The 15333-nt window shown below is 44.5% G+C and overlaps 1 protein-coding gene across 1 annotated transcript; it reads left to right on the top strand.

Annotated features, from left to right (window-relative positions):
• The first annotated feature begins 332 nt into the window (after positions 1-332).
• On the top strand, positions 333-14215 carry UBAC1 (UBA domain containing 1). The gene is made up of 10 exons (XM_081847177.1): positions 333-552; positions 1196-1316; positions 1886-1959; positions 2858-2965; positions 6497-6599; positions 6875-6983; positions 8613-8850; positions 9473-9559; positions 12538-12676; positions 13367-14215. Exons 1-10 carry the CDS (start codon positions 415-417, stop codon positions 13480-13482), a joined length of 1233 nt encoding a protein of 410 aa, XP_081703303.1. The 5' UTR covers positions 333-414; the 3' UTR covers positions 13483-14215.
• The last annotated feature ends 1118 nt before the right edge of the window (positions 14216-15333 follow it).

Genomic DNA, 15333 nt, shown 5'->3' with positions numbered 1-15333 from the left:
TCTCATTACATATGCTAAAGCTATTTTTTGTCACCTGCATACTATGAGAGCTGTTCTCTCATGTTTGAAAACTGCGCCTGAAAGAGGATCCAAGAGCGGGAAAGTTTGTTCTTTCCCCATGGAGTTCCGCGGGAGTCCACTCGGGGCGGAGCTACGGAGTGGGCGGGTTGGAAACGGCCCCCGAGGTTGCCCCTGTCAACCAGGCAATGATCCACTCTACAGCTTTCCTATCTCTATGAAAGAGCGTCGCGTAGTTCCGCGGCAGAGGCTGGGACTGCAGGTCCCGGTATCCCACGGGCGACGGGCTTCCTGCCCCTCCCCTCCCTTCTCCCCGCCCACTTCCGGTCTCCTTCCCCGGCCGGCCGTTCGCATCCTTGCGTTCTCTCTGGGCGGCTTCCCGGCGGCGATGCGGCGATGTTCGTGCAGGAGGACAAGATCTTCGCGGCGAAGGTGCTGCGGGTCCGCGTCTGCGCCTTGGACGGCACCGAGTGGCTGGAGGAGGTGCCCGAGGACGCGGCCGTGGAGCGACTCAAAGAGCGCTGCCTCAAGCGAGTGAGCGGAGGGGAGCAGAGGAGGGGGCGGAGGGGGACGCTGAATGCTGGGCCTGGCCAGGGGTCCTTATGTGCTCGGAGCGGCCCCGATCCTGCTGGGTTCATCAGCGGGGAGCGGGAGGGGGGAGGCCTTGCAGAGCCAGCGTTGAAGCGGCGGCTGGTAGAAGCGCCCGCCTCCCCGCTTCATAGCTGTCAATGTTTCCCTTTTTTAAAGGGAAATTCCCTTATTCCGAATAGGATTCCTCGCAAGAAAAGGGAGAAGTTGACAGCTATGCCCCGCTTGCAGTCGCAGTTGTTGCCTCGAGAAGCTGCCAGATCCGACCCGTGGCCCTCTGGGGCTGGGAGTCAGGGGTGCTGCTATGCCCCCTTCTCCGCGAGGCCTTCTGCAGGCGAAGCTGGTGTTCAGCTGCGGAGTTCCAACCTTCTCTACCTTGCGTTCACTTCCTTCTCTCCCAGGGTTTTTCTGACCGTTTGTGATTTTGCAGAACATAGGGGCTGGGTTTTGTTTTGTTTTGTTGTTGCTGCGATGTACCTTGGAAGCGTTTGGCCCAGGTGGAAAGGGCTTGCGTGCGCACACACCCCATCCCCGCCCCCGGTTTAGTAGTTTGATTCAGCTTCTGCTTCTTTTTACTTTCCCACCTCAGTGTGCACCCGGCAGCCTGGAGGATCCAAAATGTATAACACACCATAAATTGATACATGCTGCTTCAGAAAAGGTGCTGACCGACACAAAAACGGTCCTGGAGGAAAATATTCAAGACCAAGGTAAGGGAGTGTTGTGATAAGTAACACCCCAGGGAGTATCCAGATACCCAGACTGTGCAATTAGTCTTAAGCAATGGGCAGAAGTGTGCCCACCTGAATTGCTGTCTGGAGGACAACTTTCAGCTTCTTAAGCACTCAGGACACTGAGGGGAATGTGACTATCATTTACTGCCATATGCTGTCCTCAGAAATAGTATTAAAGTCATTACTCTGCAGGCAGCCCCCCATTTATGCACATTAAATATGTGCACAATTGTGTATACGTGCATCATGCTGAAGCCAGAAGTGACCTGGAAGCATAATGAAAAAATTACTGAAGCATCACTAAAAGGGGAAACAGGGTGTTTGCAGGCTTTTTCAATGGGTTTCAATTATATTTCACTGACGTGTGCTGTGCCTCAGAACACCCATGTAAACAGGGGCTGCCTGTATTTCATTTCTCCCTGTGGACTCATCTTCTACTGGTGGGGGCATAACACAGCAGAATACTTCATCTTCCCATACCCCATTTGCAGAAAATGTGCAAGGAAGGCTTGTTCTCTGACTCCAGACAATTCTTCTCTCTCTAGATGTTTTGGTGCTAGTCAAGAAAAGAGCTCCACCTGCCCCTCCAAAAATGGTGGACATTTCTGCAGAGGAAAAAGTGAGTCCAGGGGCCTTGTGGGGTGGCTTCTTCTGGCCTTTGCCTTGACAAGTTGTAGAAAGATACCTGTGGCTCATCTGGGTTGGATTTCAGGAGAGAGTCCATCTTGTCAGCTTGTAGGAGTATTTCTACTTCTTTCTTTGCATCCTTTAAGGCACAGTCTGCCTGTGTTTACCCTGTGAGTCTCTCTGTGAAAAAACAGACAGCATGGGAGCTACCCAAAGCCAGTGCAGAGCAGATCTCCCAGGGCACTGGGAAAAATTTTTAAAGTGAGGTTTAGGAAGTAGGGCTGAGTGTGTGCATGTTGGGCGGCAAAGGCAGATCTGGGCAGCAGGTGGGAAGCAGCTGCTCTCTCCCCCCACCCCCACCCCACCCCCGCCGTCTTTGAGCTCTATGTCCCTGCAGCCTATTTTGGGCAGTGTGTGCTGATCATTCAAGATCTCCTCGGTTCTATTTTTAGCTGCTTGCTGGCAGCCTTTCTATCCTCAATTGATAAGCAGGGTGTCTGTATGTCCCCAAGGGAGAAGTTATCACTGCACACATCTTGTAAGGCATTTTTTTAAAGGGCCAGGGGATATTTTTTCTCCAACATTTTTGTGGAGGAGATGAAAAGAACTGCAAGGCAAGAGGCATGACTAGCTGGCCAAGAAAATGTGCATGTTGGGTGGTTGGAAAAGGGAGGCTGTTGCGTCGTCCCCCCACCTGGTGGGCACCATTGGCAGAGAGTGGGAGGGTGGTTCCCTAACGGAACTAGAAAGGCTCCTCAAGAAATGAAACCCTCATTGTAAGTGGAATGGGCATTTCCTTTCTGGAGGAGCTGGTTCTTGTCTCATTGATGTCTGCTTCTTTGAAGGAGATTGCTGCACTATCCAGACAGCATATTTCACTTCTCTTTTAGCGGAAACAGGAGCAGAAGGCACCTGACAAGGAGGCAATTCTGAAGGCAACCACCAGCCTCCCGTCCCACAGTGTGGACCGCAGCGTGGCTCACCACAGTATGAGGGATGTGAGTACTCTGCTCCTCTTCTGGGCTGCTACAGTCTGGGGCCCATCAGCTCTGCTCAGCGATCTCTAGTAGTCACTACTCTGCTGGCTAGGGATGCACGTGGTGCTGTGGTCTATACCACTAAGCCACTTGGGGTTATTGATCGTAAGGTTGGTAGCATGATGGGGTGAGCTCCTGTTGCTCTGTCCCAGCTCCTGCCAACTTAGCAGTTTGAAAGCATACTAGCACAAGTAGATCAGTAGGTACCGCTGTGGCAGGAAGGTATACTCGTCACAGTGTTTCGTGCACCAGAAGTGGTTTAGTCTTGCCACATGATCCGGACGATGCGATTAAAGGAATTAAGGTGGGGAGCAAAGCCTATAAATTGAAATCATTCGCAGATGATCTAGTAATCACGGTGGAAGATCCGATAGTTTTGTTATCTGAAGTACAGTGGTACCTCGGGTTACAAACGCTTTGGGTTACAGACTCCGCTAACCTGGAAGTAGTGCCTCAGGTTAAGAACTTTACCTCAGGATGAGAACAGAAATCGCGTGGCGGCAGCAGTGGGAGGCCCCATTAGCTAAAGTGGTACCTCAGGTTAAGAACGGTTTCGGGTTAAAAATGGACCTCCAGAACGAATTTAAGTTCATAACCAGAGGTACCACTGTATTGAGGAAAATTTAAAAAACCGACCTAGTATCAGGTTTTAAATTAAGTAAAGCAAAAACAAAACATATAGTTAAAAATGTCTCAGGACAAGATAAAATGAAGATAGAAGAGAAGGCAGGTATAAATATTCATAAAAAAGTGAATTCTTTAGGAATTTGGCTAACAGCAAAAAATATAAATATAATTAAAGATACCTATGAAAAAACATGGAAGGAGATAAAGAGGAATTTAGAGATTTGGAGAATAATAAATATGTCATTGATAGGAAGAATATCATTGATAAAAATGAATGTGATAATAGAGTATTGTCAAGAATATGTAGCTTGTTGCTTGAATGGGATACTAAGGATGAAGACGTCAAATGTGTAGTGATAAAGTGGGCCAAAGACATGGGACATAATATCCAAATGTCAGATTGGAAAAAATTGTGCGGAAATGATTTGAAATTTACGGCTTGTACATTGTTAAAAGAAAATTATATGAAAATGATATACAGTGGTATCTTGGGTTACATACGCTTCAGGTTACATACACTTCAGGTTACACACTCCACTAACCCAGAAATAGTGCTTCAGGTTAAGAACTTTGCTTCAGGATAAGAACAGAAATCGGGCTCTGGCAGCGCGGCAGCAGCGGGAGGCCCCATTAGCTAAAGTGGTGCTTGAGGTTAAGAACAGTTTCAGGTTAAGAACGGAGCTCGGGAACGAATTAAGTACTTAACCTGAGGTACCACTGTATAGGTGGTATTTAACGCCAGTAAAATGATCACAAATGTACAAATCAGAAGAAATGAAATGTTGGAAATGTAAAGAGGTAGATGGTACATTTTATCATGTGTTGTGGCAATGCAAAGTTATAAAGAATTTTTGGGAAAGGGTATATAATGAATTGAAAAAAATGCTTAAAATAACTTTTGTTAAAAAGCCAGAAGTCTTTTTATTAAGAATAACAGCAAGGGAAATATCCCAAAAATATAAAAATCTATTTATGTATGCAACCACGGCTGCACGAATATTGAAAATCAAATGCTGGAAAGAGGAAAAAATTCTCACGAAAAAAGATTGGCAAATTAAGTTGATGGAATATATAGAGATGGCAAAATTAACAGGAAGACTCAGAAATCAGGATAATAACAAATTTAACAATGAATGGGATTTTTTTTTCCTTTTTGCATATATGTCAAAGCATTGTATACAAGTTGATACATCAGGATTCAAAAAACATTTGCAGTATTATGATGATAGATAAGAATTAGATATATACAGATGGAAAGTATGACCTGGACATGCTTGATATAACAAAAAATAATGGAACCATGGAGAGGGTAGAGGGAAGTCACAGGATGGGGAAATTCCCATATTGCGATATTGTATCAATGTTTATTTTATATGATGTTTGTTATGGAAAAACTACTTTAAAATTTTATTTTAAAAAAAGAGATGAGCACCACACCCCATAGTCGATTTCAACTGGACTTAACTGTCCAGGGGTCCTTTACCTTTACTCTGTTGGCTATGAGCACCCAGGGACAGCTGTTCCCTCCTGCCCTTCAGGAGCCCAGTTTACAAATTATGGTTCTGTTTAGCCATCATTAAAAATAAGTGATGGTTCACTGCAAAGTAGTTGCATGCTTCTGTACTAATGAATCCTCGCTGGGTCCCTACACTGCACCTGCTATTGCCACATCAGGGCATGCACAAAGCTGGGTCTGGCTCCCATCTTGCTGGAGTCAGGGAAGCAGAAAAGGTACCCAGTTCAGACAGCCCTGGATTCTAGCTATGGCTGCCCGTCTGTCAGTGTCATGCGTGGAAGGCTGGCTGCTTTTGAATCTCAGACCAAAAGGTATTCTCCACCCCTATGTTAAGCCATTGTTTATTTATTTATTTATTTTTACTATACGCTACAAAAAAATGAATAGAAAAAGAAACAGAAACAATACATAACCATACATAAAAACAATTTGTCTACACAATTTTCCAGAATGCAGACTAGAAAAGAAGAAAGACAAAAGATAAAAGAAAGAAACAAGAAAAAGAATGAAGAAAAAAAATACTTTTCATAATAACTCCAGATACTCACATAGTTTACTTAACCATTCCCTTTTTTTGTTGGGATGTTATTTACTTTCCAGTAACTGGCCACCAACATTCTCGCTGCTGTTGTTGCGTATAGGAATATGTTAATTTTATCTTTGGGGATATCTTTACTCAAAATTCCTAATAAGTACGTTTCTGCCCTTTTGTTATATGAAACCTTTATTATTTTTTTAATTTCTTCATGGATCGTTTCCCAGAATTTTTTGATCTCTGAACATGTCCACCACAGATGGTATAGAGTGCCCTTCATCTTATTGCATCTCCAACATTTATTACTAATCAATCTTTTCATTTTTGCTAGTCTGTCTGGTGCCATATACCATCATTTATTTTTAACTATGGTTGAATGTCACTAGCAAATCAGGCCAGTGATTTGGCACCCTCCTTTTCTTGATGGAACTAATAACTTGTGTGTGTTGGAAAGCAATCAGGTTAATAAGATGTTGTGATCTGATTGACTTTTTGCAAGATTTCATGGATGGTGCTTTTCTAGTATTAGCGTAATATGAGTGTATTCTTAAGCTGCACCTCTTTCCCCGGGCCTTTGACACCTGAGCCCCACAGTGTTTTTCTGATTTGAACATTGTATTGTTGTTTTATTGTAACCTACCTATAAACCTTATGGTGAAAAAAAGGTGTTTAAGAAACCCCCCATACCTTCCTCACCCCCTTCATTCTGCTCAGTACTCTTTGCCCTCCCTCACTCCTGGCACAGGAACAAGGGCGGAAGGTGCATGCCTGACAAGTGACCTACAAAATGCTTTGACTGCCTTCCCTCTTTCAGTTCCAGACGGAGCTTCGGAAGATCTTGGTTTCTCTCATAGAAGTTGCCCAGAAGCTGCTAGCTTTGAACCCAGATGCAGTTGAGCTCTTTAAGAAAGCAAATGGTACGATGGGGTGTTTTCTGACCTTCTTCCTAGGACTTACATCCTGAGGTGTGTTTGGTCCACTGGTCATACAGAGGGGCTGACATGGCTCCTGCCATGGACTGCAAGCACTGTTTTGGAGATTGGGAAGGTCTGGGGAAGTTTAAGCATGGTGGGAAGCAAGTGCCCCCCTGCTTTCGTGAGTAGCGAAAGATGCCCCAAGCACACATGGACCTGCTTTTCCCCAGCACTGGTAGAGCTGAGGTGAGAACTGACCTTGCCATTCTTGTCCCTAGCCATGCTGGATGAAGATGAGGACGACCGAGTGGATGAGATTGCCTTGCGCCAACTGACAGAAATGGGCTTCCCAGAAAGCAGAGCGGTCAAAGCCCTTCGCTTGAACCAGTAGGTGTCCCTGGCAATTGAGCCTCCCCTTGAGAATGGGTCCCCCCCCCCGAAGACTGTAAGTGAAGACTCATAGAATTGTAGAGCTGGAAGGAACCCTGAGGGCCATCTAGTCCAACCCCCTGCAATGCAGGAATCTCAACTAAAGCACTGATGGCAGATGCCCATCCAGCTTCTGCTTAAAAACCTCCAAGGAAGGAGAGTCCACCACCTTCCGAGGGAGTCCATTCCACTGTTGAACAGTTCTTACTGTCAGAAAAGTTCTTCCCAGTGTTTAGTTGGAATCTCCTTTCTTGTAACTTGAATCCATTAGTTCGGAACATACTCTCCAAAGCAGGGGAAAGCAATCTTGCCCCATCTTCCATGGGACAGCCTTTGAGATATTTGAAGATAGCTATCATATCTCACTGTCCTCTCATTGTCCTCTCATTGTCCTCTACTCCTGGCTAAACATACTCAATTCCCTCAATTATTAAGACTTGGTTTCCATATCCTTGATTATTTTGGTTGCCCTCTACACACCTTCCAGCTTGTCCATATCCACAGCACTCATTGAAATTAACCAACATGACAACAGAAGCTATAACTCTTTATATTGAACTTGTGCTTCGCTTCTGAGGATGAGCTGTTCCCTTTATTAAGCATTATATATATATTAAGTGATGGTCTGATGACTTGATACCAGTAAATGAATCTGAATTGGAGAGGCTCCTTCTCCCATGATTGCATTGCTATTTGGGATTGCTATGTATAGGTATGCTTAATTTTTTTTAAAAAAGAAAGGTTCCAGGGAGAGCCACCATGTGATTTCTCTCCCTGTTCCCTTTCCAACATATTCCCCAAGCATATTATAGGTTTTATGAGCCAGGGGAATGGCAGGGGGCTGTTGCTGGTAGACAGAAGTGCAAGTGAGTGTGAAGAGGTGGTTGGCTGCCTGTTTTCAAGTGACAGGAGCAAGTAGAGTTGGCTACTTGCTGCCTCTTCAGTTTTGTGAATACACAGAATATACAGAAGTTGTAGCTTTCTGCTGCTCTTGAGGGAATTGGTGGTGAATGGTGAACGCTGGAGCTTAGAATGGGAGGCCCAGCCAAGTTTCCAGGTTGAATTAGCCAGTTGGTGTTGAGTTCTGTGAGCACTTGCCATAGTTCCTGCCCCTCTATGGCTTGCTAAAGGTCTCCAGCAACACCCAGGTCTCTGTGTTCCAGGTGTGCAGTTCCACAGAGTTTCAGCTGTCCTTCATTTCCTCCAGCTTGTTTCTGGTGCACACGCATAATGATCTTTCTCTCCCAGGCTCTCTTGTCTCATAGAATCATAAAACTGTAGAGTTGGAAGGGACCCTGTGGGTCATCCAGCCCAACCCCTTCAGTGCAGGAAGCTCAGCTAAAGCCACCCAACCTCTGCTTAAAAACCTCCAGTGAAGGAGAGCTCACCACTTTGCAAGGGAGTCCGTTCCACTGAAGTACAAAAGTGTGGCTGGTAGTCACTGTGGTTTGCAGGGCCACTGGCAAAAGTGGCAGGAGCCAAAGTCCACTGAGAATCGGCAAAGGGTAAACCCCCACCCCCACCCCAGTTTGTTTCTGCCCCAATGTTGTTGGTGCTGTTTCCTTACTTGTCAACTTTTTCACCCAGCATGTCTGTGACTCAGGCCATGGAGTGGCTGATTGAACACTCGGATGACCCCACCGTTGATGCCCCCCTACCAGGTCAGTTCTCTCTGGAAAATGCCTCAGTGGAAGGAGTGGCAGCCCCCGCTGCCCAGGCGCTCGAGGGGCCCAACCAAGAAGTCGGGAGAGAAGAGCCAAAAGATGAGCTGACAGAAATATTCAAGAAGATCCGCAGGAAAAGAGAGTTCCGGCCTGATCCGCGGGTATGCTTTCTGTATGTGCACATGTGTTCTTTTGGATTTTGGTGTGAGAGTCTGCTGATGCCACTGGAAATGGTCCATAAATTCTCAGTCCACAGTGTGTCAGATTCCCAAAATGGACATTTGATTCTATACAATGGGGGTATTTTGTGGTAACTGCTTTTTTAATCTGAAAGCTGTGGCCGTCTGTTTTTTTTTTTTTTTTTTTCCAAAAGCCAACATGATAAAAATGCTTTTGGGTAGGATGGTAACCATTTAGAATTTCTTCAGCTTCCCACCTTGTCCCCTGGGCTGTTGCAGGCATCTCTAGTGCTGCTGCTGTCAAAACACCCACTTCAAATTTTCCAGCACTGACACCAAAAGGGCCCAATCTAGCCTGTGATATATTTTTGCATCTCTTGCATCTCAGAGAGTGGTGAGAAGTGGGGCTCATCAAAATCAATGCATACCCTTTTACAGACAGGCTTGTGTTTTACAATCTCCTTGCTCCTAGAAACTTGGCCTCTCTCCTCCTCTTCTGCCACGTACTTGGGTATGGCCGTCATCTCCTGGCCCTTGTATGTTGTAGACCTTTGGAAGGGCTTTGCCCTTGTCCCTGACATAAGCTCTGTGGTTCTGCTTTCAGGCTGTCATCGCCTTGATGGAGATGGGCTTTGATGAGAGAGAGGTGGTAGATGCCCTCCGAGTGAACAACAACCAGCAGAATGCAGCAGTGAGTACCTGTACCATCATGCCTGGGGGCTCTGCCTGTTCTCTTTTGCCTCCCAAACCATCACATGCACCTTGTGGGTGCCTTTGGGTGATGAGCCTCATGATGTGGGTGAATTCTTTCTTTTTTTAAAAAAAATAAGATTTATTCCAATTTTAAAGGTTACAAAAAGAAAACACTAAATTCACATTAAATACAAACAGACAAAAAAAAATAGGAAAAAAATATATATAAAAAGAAAAACAGCACAGAAAAATATGAACAAAAAAGAAACCAAACCTTCCTGTAACTTATTTTTCATCTACTTATTTCCTTGACCTCCTCACACCTCCCTTTTTTGTATTCTAGTTCAATTAGATGTTTCAGCAAATCCTTCCAACTTTGTTTTTATCCTAATAATTTATCTTGATATACTGTTATTCACGACTTTCACAAATTAAAAAGTCAATTTTAACCTAATCCTTATATCATTTCTGCTAAGACCACATTACTTCATTCCAACAACTTTCTAACATTCCTTAATTTTACAATGTTTCTGTAAATAGACTTTAAATTATTTCCAAACTTCTTCCACCGACTCTTCACCTTGGTCTCGGATTCTGCCAGTCATTTCCGCCAATTCCATATAGTCCATCACTTTCATCTGCCATTCTTCCCGGGTGGGTAAATCTTGTGTCTTCCAATACTTTGCAATAAGTATTCTTGCTGCTGTTGTAGCATACATAAAGAAAGTTCTGTCCTTCTTTGGCACCAATTGGCCGACCATGCCCAGGAGAAAGGCCTCTGGTTTCTTCAGAAAGGTATACTTAAATACCTTTTTCATTTCATTATAGATCATCTCCCAGAAAGTCTTAATCCTTGGGCATGTCCACCAAAGGTGAAAGAATGTACCTTCGGTCTCTTTACATTTCCAACATTTATTATCGGGCAAATGATAGATTTTTGCAGGCTTGACTGGTGTCATGTACCACCTGTATATCATTTTCATTATATTCTCTCTTAAGGCATTGCATGCCGTAAACTTCATACCTGTGGTCCATAACTGTTCCCAGTCAGCCATCATGATATTATGTCCAACATCTTGTGCCCATTTAATCATAGCAGATTTAACCGTTACATCCTGAGTATTCCATTTCAACAGCAAGTTATACATTCTTGCCAAATTCTTAGTTTTGGGTTCTAACAGTTCTATTTCCAGTTTTGATTTTTCCACCTGAAAACCAATTTTCTTGTCCAAATTGTAAGCCTCCATTATTTGATAATAATGAAGCCAATCTCGCACTTTGTTTTTTAGTTTTTCATAACTCTGCAGTTTTAATCTGTCTCCTTCTTGTTCCAAAATTTCCCAATATTTCGGCCATTTGGCCTCCATATTGAGCTTTTTCTGAGCCTTCGCTTCTATTGGTGACAACCACCTTGGAGTTTTATTTTCAAGCAAATCCTTATATCTTATCCAGACATTAAACAGTGCTTTCCTGACAATATGGTTTTTAAACGCTTTATGTGCTTTGACCTTATCATACCACAAGTATGCATGCCAACCAAAAACATTATTGAAACCTTCCAAATCCAAGATGTCCGTGTTTTCAAGAAGCAGCCATTCTTTCAGCCAACAAAATGCAGCCGATTCATAATAAAGCCTAAGGTCTGGCAGGGCAAATCCACCTCTTTCTTTAGCATCGGTTAATATCTTAAATTTTATTCGAGGCTTCTTGCCCTGCCAGACAAATCTAGAGATATCTTTCTGCCACTTCTTGAAACAGTCCACTTTGTCCAAAATTTGCAATGTTTGAAACAAAAATAACATCCTTGGCAACACATTCAAATGTGGGTGAATTCTTTCAAGGTCCCTTCTGTGGGGAACGTTTAGCAGATGGCATGGCTTTTTCCTAGATGCACCAAGAATGGATCCTTGCATTTGAGAATGTTGTGGAGATGCATGTAATTCTCTCTCTTTAAAAACCCTGGGCCACCCCAGTGCAATTGAATTGGCGCAATCCTTGATCCTTGCCATCAAATGCAGTAATTCCTGCTTAGTGGAGAATTTTATAAAGCTGCAGCTTATTTCAGCTCATCCTGTTAGGACTCCTTTGGGCTTGGGAGTTGGAAGCCACATGTGAGGAGCTAGTGTTAAGCGGGATAGCACATGGAAGTTGTACTTTGCAGTGGGTGGCAAATGCCAAGCCTTATACTGGAAAGGACCATTGCTGGGCTGGGGTGGTAGTAGTAGAGAGGGGTTAGAGCAGGTAGCCTGCTTCTGTGTGAAATCTCCATTGGCTTCCTTGGAGCTTGTGTTCGTCTGCCATGCTCTTGTTTCCCTCATCAGAAAACAAATGTTGTTAGAAGATGGGTGCTCTGTAAAAGCAAGCGAGGAGTGAGGCTGTTGCACTGGGGGGCTTTTCTTTAGTTCATCTGGTTGGTCACTGTGAGGACAGGATGCTGGGCTGGGTGGGTCTTCTGCTTCATCTGGCCACCAGATTCTCTAGAAAATGCTTGAAAAGCAGGTCTGTGTAGCAGGAGAAATTGTCTCCTTCCTGGGTGAGCTTCTGCTGCTTTCAGTTAATCTCTTAAGGAACTTTGTCTGTGTCTGAATTGTAACCCTTGTTTTTGTGTGGAAACTACTAAGACTTCCAAACTAAGCATTAAAAAGCAGAGCCACACGTAAATTGTGTTTACAGGGAAAGGGAAGTACAGTGGTACCTCAGGTTACATACGCTTCAGGTTACATATGCTTCAGGTTACTGACTCCGCTAACCCAGAAATATTACCTCAGGTTAAGAACTTTGCTTCAGGATGAGAAAAGAAATTGTGTGGCGGCGGCGCAGCAGCAGTGGGAGGCCCCTTTAGCTAAAGTGGTGCTTCAGGTTAAGAACAGTTTCAGGTTAAATATGGACCTCCGGAACGAATTAAGTACTTAACCCAAGGGACCACTGTAAAAGGATTTGCTGCCTTAACATATTTCCTTCTGACTTGCTCTGCAGTGTGAGTGGCTGTTGGGAGACCGGAAGCCCACCCCAGAAGACTTAGACAAGGGGATAGATCCTGCCAGCCCCCTCTTCCAAGCCATCCTAGAAAACCCAGTGGTACAGTTGGGACTCACAAATCCTAAAACGCTACTCGGTCAGTACTCTTGTGCCATGGGAAATCTGTGTGGGCTGAATTAGTATGACTCTTTGTAAAGGGACCCCTGACCATTAGGTCCAGTCGTGGCTGACTCTGGGGTTGCGGCGCTCATCTTGGTTTATTGGCTGAGGGAGCCGGTGTACAGCTCACTAAGCCGCTTCTGCCGAACCAGAGCAGCGCACGGAAACGCCGTTTACCTTCCTGCCGGAGCAGTACCTATTTATCTACTTGCACTTTGAGGTGCTTTGAACTGCTAGGTTGGCAGGAACAGGGACCGAGCAACAGGAGCTCACCCCGTCTTGGGGATTCGAATCGCTGACCTTCTGATCGGCAAGTCCTAGGCTCTGTGGTTTAACACACAGCACCACCCGCGTCCCTTTGTGTTAAGCAACCCCAAATCCTGGAGTATCTCAGGAGGCTTACAAAAAATGGTATTGCGTTTCAGATAAGAACCTAAAGACAGCAACAAAATGGAATCTGCAGCAGTTAAACTGCAAAAGTAGTTCAGCCTATTGGACCAGTTACTTTTTGTAAGGGAATTTTCAGTCTCTCCAGTTGATGCTTGTTTTGGGCTGCTTAACTGGACTCAGAGTCCAGGTTGGAAACTGAGATGGGGAAATGCATAAAATGTTGTAGTTTATCTTGTATCTTATAAATTGAACATCCCCACCCTCCTTTCTTTGGCAGCCTTTGAAGACATGCTTGAAAACCCTTTAAACAGCACTCAGTGGATGAATGATCCAGAAACAGGGCCAGTCATGTTACAGATTTCCCGTATCTTCCAGACGCTGAATCGCACATAGGAGGAAGAGGAGGAGGAAGAAGAACAAGATGAAGAACAAGAAGAAGGGGGGAGGAGTAAACATCCTTGCTTGTATGGTCATTTTGGACTCTTTTTGGCCCCGAGTCTCCAGAAGAACAAAAAGGGCAAATTGTTTACCAGGAGAGAGCAGAAGTAGTGTGTTGGGTGTTCACTCTTTGCATTTTGGGGTTGCTGTGTCACCCACTTTTTTGTTTGCAGTTCTGGCTTACATACTGTGTGATTATTACTATTATTCCACACACACACACCCCGTGTTAGTGGAAGATGGTTTGAAGACTTAGGTGTTTGTTTTCTTTCAAGTGTTTCTATAGAAACAGGAAATTATACATCTAAATACATGAAAAGGTGTTCACAGTTATCTCAGAATGTGTTTATTGAAGAAATGAAAAGATAATTCATGTTTTTAATGTTCAGACTGAGTGCAGAGGCCTCTTCCTGACTGGCCCCACAGGGTCAGCTCCAGAATGTTTGTTTCTCCTCATACAGTTACCTCTGCACTGAGATAACGAATGCCATTCTGGCATTCTGTTTTTTGTCATTGTGGAATAGAGAGACCCTGGAAGTAACCTTCCTCACCCCATCTGAAGGAGCTGGCATTAAGAACATAAGAATTGGTCACCTCCAGCTTTTTCTTTCTGTCTGAAGCCCTTCTGAGGCCGGGCCTGGTTTTGGTCAGGGTTCCTTCGCAGAGAATAAAACACATCTTGCATGTGGCTGTCTGTGCTAGTTGTTTCTTGAGGGCAGCATGACCGGGTGGGGGTGAGACCAAGTGCTGTTAGACCTCTGGGAATAGGGTTGGTTTGTGCCTACCCTAAGAGCAGATTTGGTGTAACCAAGAAAAGCTGATTTGGTGGCTAGGAACAGGGTAACTGAATCAAGGCCATTACCTATATCTTCAGGAACATGTCAACGCAAGTGTTCAGGAAGGGTAGCGAAGAAGGATAAATCCTGGCATTAAGCGGCTAATATCATGTGCCTTTGGCCCTGTGGGAGAGGGGAGAAGTGTGCCGTTGTGTTAATGTTCCCTCATACTCAACTAGCAGAGAAATATTTAGCTTTGCACTCTCCCTAAGGTGCAACTAAACACCCTAGGCCAAATGAACCTATGAATTGGATATGGAGGAAGCAGAACAAAACCAGTGTGAATGCACCTATGCATGCAGAGGATTCCTAGTTCAATGCCCAGATACAACTAGGAAAGACTCCCTGCTTGAAACTCTTGAGAGCGGCTGCCAGCCAATGTAGGCAATACTAAGATGGATGTGACCAACATGATTCAGTATAAGGCAGTTGCTGCATGTGTTCTGTGAAATCTCTGAGCTTGGATTTCACTGGAGCCTTTCCAAGCATACTTGGACAATATAACATTTCCACACATACAACAATTGCTATGGACCAGAGGAACTACTGTCATAATTTTCAAACCAAATTATTATCATTATCATTATTATCATTATAATATTGTTTATACCCCACCCATCTGGCTGGGTTTCCCCAGCCACTCTGTGTGGCGTCCAGCAAAATACAAAAAATAATAAAATGTCAGACATTGAAAACTTCCCTGAACAGGGCTGCCTTCAAATGTTTTCTAAAAGTTGTGTAAATCTTTGTCTCCCTGACATCTGATGGGAGGGCATTCCACAGCCACTGCTGAGAACGTCCTCTGCCTCTTTTCCAATGCAGACTGGAAAGGGATCTGCACTCTCAGCAGCAGTAGATTTCGGATGGCCTTGTCTGTTTTCAGACCCTCTTTGGACATTTTCTAGCTTGAATGCAGTTCATGCAAAGTTGGAAAAATTAAGCTCAGCAAAACAAGATTACTGAATTTTTC

Source organism: Podarcis erhardii (genome assembly GCF_964252035.2).
Source record: "Podarcis erhardii genome assembly, chromosome: Z".
Lineage (NCBI taxonomy): Eukaryota > Metazoa > Chordata > Lepidosauria > Squamata > Lacertidae > Podarcis > Podarcis erhardii.
This window is presented reverse-complemented; position numbering and strand designations above follow the sequence as displayed.

Bases quoted from the DNA above. Each gene is read 5' to 3' on its own strand.
- UBAC1 (XM_081847177.1), top strand. From the start codon at position 415: ATGTTCGTGCAGGAGGACAAGATCTTCGCGGCGAAGGTGCTGCGGGTC. The intron at 2,966-6,496 runs GTGAGTACTCTG...TCCCTCTTTCAG, and splicing joins CTCACCACAGTATGAGGGAT to TTCCAGACGGAGCTTCGGAA. The intron at 9,560-12,537 runs GTGAGTACCTGT...CTTGCTCTGCAG, and splicing joins ACAACCAGCAGAATGCAGCA to TGTGAGTGGCTGTTGGGAGA.